At 50.1% G+C, this 3,305-nt stretch overlaps 1 protein-coding gene across 1 annotated transcript in view; it reads left to right on the forward strand.

Moving 5' to 3' along the window:
• The window catches only part of ARRDC4 (arrestin domain containing 4), a gene marked incomplete at its 5' end in the record, with an annotated part of 7,118 nt that extends 4,879 nt beyond the window's left edge, over positions 1-2,239 (forward strand). Inside the window, 2 exons of the mRNA XM_023529011.1 lie at positions 277-452; positions 821-2,239. Of these exons, the coding sequence (XP_023384779.1) occupies positions 277-452; positions 821-877 (233 nt within the window). The remainder of the gene's footprint in view (positions 1-276; positions 453-820) is intronic.
• Positions 2,240-3,305: the final 1,066 nt, after the last annotated feature.

The raw sequence follows: 3,305 nt of genomic DNA on the forward strand, positions 1-3,305 counted from the left end.
CGTACAGAGTGTTCATATATTTTCTGTAGCCACATTTCAACGATTGTTTTTTTTACCTAGACTATAACACACGTTTCAAAAGAGTAAAATATAACCAAAATCAGTTTAATAAAATCAGAACATATTTAATTTTTTTTTGTGTGTGTGTAAACGGGCATGAAGCCTTGCTGATTTAGAGGGAAGACCCCCACTATTTTCTATTTAAGTGTTGATAAGTTCTTGTTTGTAAGAGTTCAGAAGAGATTAATGTAATTAGATCCCGCATGACCGTCTGAGACGCAACTCTGTTTGTTTCAGCTCCGCCGAAGTACGCAGACGTGGTGTCAGAGGAAGAATTCTCCAGACACGTCCCCCCTTATCCGCAGCACCCCAGCTGTGAGGGGGAAGCATGCTGCCCTGTGTTCGCCTACACTCAGGAATTCTGGTTTCAGCCGCCTCCTCTATACTCAGAGGTAAACAAAGCCCAAAGATAATACGACTTTCATTGTGCTGTTTGTCAACAGTCCTTGGTAAGTGTCTGTTACTAATTCCTAATCACCAGGGGATGCATATGAAACACTTTTGTTTACGGCGGTGACAGATTATCGCGGCTTCGTGACCCACCTCTTGCAGCATGTGCCTCGTGACGGATGGCATGCCGTCACGTGCCACGGATTGCCTCCAAGGTGTCCGACGTGGCCGTGGCATTGAAGCGGCCCCCTGGGACTGAGTAATAATCCCAGGCTCTAAGCGCGGCTTATAACCATCACCTAATTAGAAGTAGCTACTAGAGCCATTTTGAGGAAAGCCACGAGCACAGTCTCGGTCTGCTCTCTTGCAGGTGGATCCACATCCTAGTAGCAGAGAAGAGACCCAGCCCGTCTCCTTCATCCTCTGACCAGATTCCAGAAATCACTGTGATCGTCATCGAATGCGGTTCTTCTCCTTCTTGCCTTTTTGGGGGAAATTCACTTAAGAACATAAATGACCATCAGCACCAAGAAATTAAAGAATACGTGAACTTTCCAGTGGGCGAATAGGATTGTCACACGAGTTTCTGACGTGGCCGTACGTCCCCTTAAAATAATGGGATGGCGACGTGAGAAGTCCCAGAACGCGACGGAAGTCCTGGTGTGGCAGCATGGGTGACAGGTAGCCCGCGCTGACGTGAGAGAGTGGCCAGGGGCAGCCTGTGCGGACCTGCCTCAGGGTGACAGCACAGCCCGCTGGGAGGGGACTGCGCCTCGGAGCAGGTGGCAGCGCAGGGGTGGGCGGAGAAGGCTCGAGGCCCACTGAACACGAAGTGAGAGCCCCCGGCGCCGTGGTCGTCAGGATTTCTCCTGGGTCCCCTGGGACCGTAGCCCTGGAACAAATTCTCTCGTGAGGTCCCGATGAGGTGATTGGGATTTCACTCTATCAACGAGAGCTTAACATGGCATTTCTAACTGGGCAGTAAGTACAGTGTTACAGAGCCGGGAGAGAGTCCTCAAAAGGCTTGTCAGTTCGGAGGGGAAAAAGGAATTTCAGGGTGGAAAGACTTGGTCGAAGGCTGCTTTTCCCTCCCTTTTGGTACTAAAACAGGATACGTGTTTGATTCTCCTCATGTCTCATTCACCGAGGACGGGGAGACAGCAGGTCGCATCCTTCCTCTCGTGGGTGGTCAGCCTCGTTTGCAAACTCAGCCTGAGACGTCCTCTCTGGACTGTCTGCTGCCTCTCCGGTCACCGCATCTGGACCCGCCCCAGGGGAAAAGCCCGCACGGCCAGCGTTAGGTGGAAGTTAACATCTGTGTACCAAAGGGTATTTCAAAACAAATGCAAAATCCAAAGAGGGTAGAAATGCCGTTTTTTAAAAAGGCCCAAACTTCGTTCCTGTCAGGAGACGCAGATCCACTGATGGTGGTCACTGCCTTGTACCTTGCTCCCGATTCTTTAGTGACACCCTTTAAGCTGTGATTTCGTTTATTGTTTTGGTGCAATATGTTATCATTTAACCTCAGGATTTTCAGACCAACGGAATTGTGTTGCTGCTCAAAGTCCGAGGAGTGTTTCCACTGTCCCCCTGCCCCCTCCTCCTCATCCACGGTCACACAGTCACTTGCTTTTCCTCTAATCTGTTGGTTTTGGAAGCTGAGAGCATTTCCAGGCGCTGGGTGAAGGGAGACAGAAATTCCCATGAGGGAGATTTTGGACAGGCCAAGGACTTTGGTCTCCTCCATGTCCTAAGGCAGTGGTCCCCAACCTTTGTGGCACCAGAGACCGGTGCTCCTATGAGAATCTCATGCCTGAGGATCTGAGGCGGAGCTAAGGCGGTGATGCTGGCGCTGGGGAGCGGCTGCAGATACAGATGATGCTCCGCTCGCTAACCCACCCCGCACCTCCTGCCGTGCGGCTCAGTTTCTAATGGGACATGGACCAGTACCAGTCCGTAACCCAGGGCTTGGGGACCCCTGCTCCGAGGGACCGATCTAGAAGCCCCGGTGCTTCCGATGCAGAATATGGCACTTGACTCCACGGAAGAGTTAAGTCTGCTTTCAATCGGCGTGTCCAGTGAGAAACAGAAACATTCTTCCAAGGTTAAATTTCGTATTTAAAAAGTAGTCGCCTATTTGATCAGGGATTTTTCTACAAATATTAGGTAAATTTATACTTTCCCCCCGTCTGGACGGAACTCTGCCGCCATTAAGTATTGTACACATTTCTTTCGGTGTAAAGCCACTGTTTAAAATCACAATGTAAACCTGTTACTGAAATTGCCACAAAACTCTACTTCCTGCTTTGGTTTTTCATTTTGCCTGTTTTGTGTGCGTGCGCGCGTGTGCGTTTTTAAACTGGTGTGTGTATTTAAGCCCTGTCCAAACAGCTTCAGTGTTACTTGAAAAGAGCTCATCCCCCACGATTCGCTGACTTCTAAGCTGTCGTCTACACGCCCCGTCAAGACCTGGGCCATCTCTCCGATGCCAAAGCAAAGCGAAGAAATGAAGCGGCACGAAGGAGGAGGAAAGTCTCGTTATTTGGCTCCAGGTAGAAAAGCAACGATTCGCGGTGACTCCCTCCCCGAGATGATCGTCCCGTCCCCTCTTTAGAGAAATTGTGAAGCGTGGCCCACGCAATGAAAGCAGAGCCGGTGTGGCAGCACGTAAGAGCTTAAAACACATGACACCGCCTCACGGGACCGGCGCCAGCGTATCTGAACGTGAACAGCGGGTCGGAACCGCATACGTTTCTGTCATCGAGATACCGTTTTATGAATGTGGAAAATCCTCCATCGGAACAGAGACGACTTGGAAAGGAAGATTAAAATTTCAGCTGCTATATGTGCTTGCA

The sequence above is a fragment of the Pteropus vampyrus genome, unplaced genomic scaffold (assembly GCF_000151845.1).
Source record: "Pteropus vampyrus isolate Shadow unplaced genomic scaffold, Pvam_2.0 Scaffold34, whole genome shotgun sequence".
Taxonomy (NCBI): Eukaryota; Metazoa; Chordata; class Mammalia; order Chiroptera; family Pteropodidae; genus Pteropus; species Pteropus vampyrus.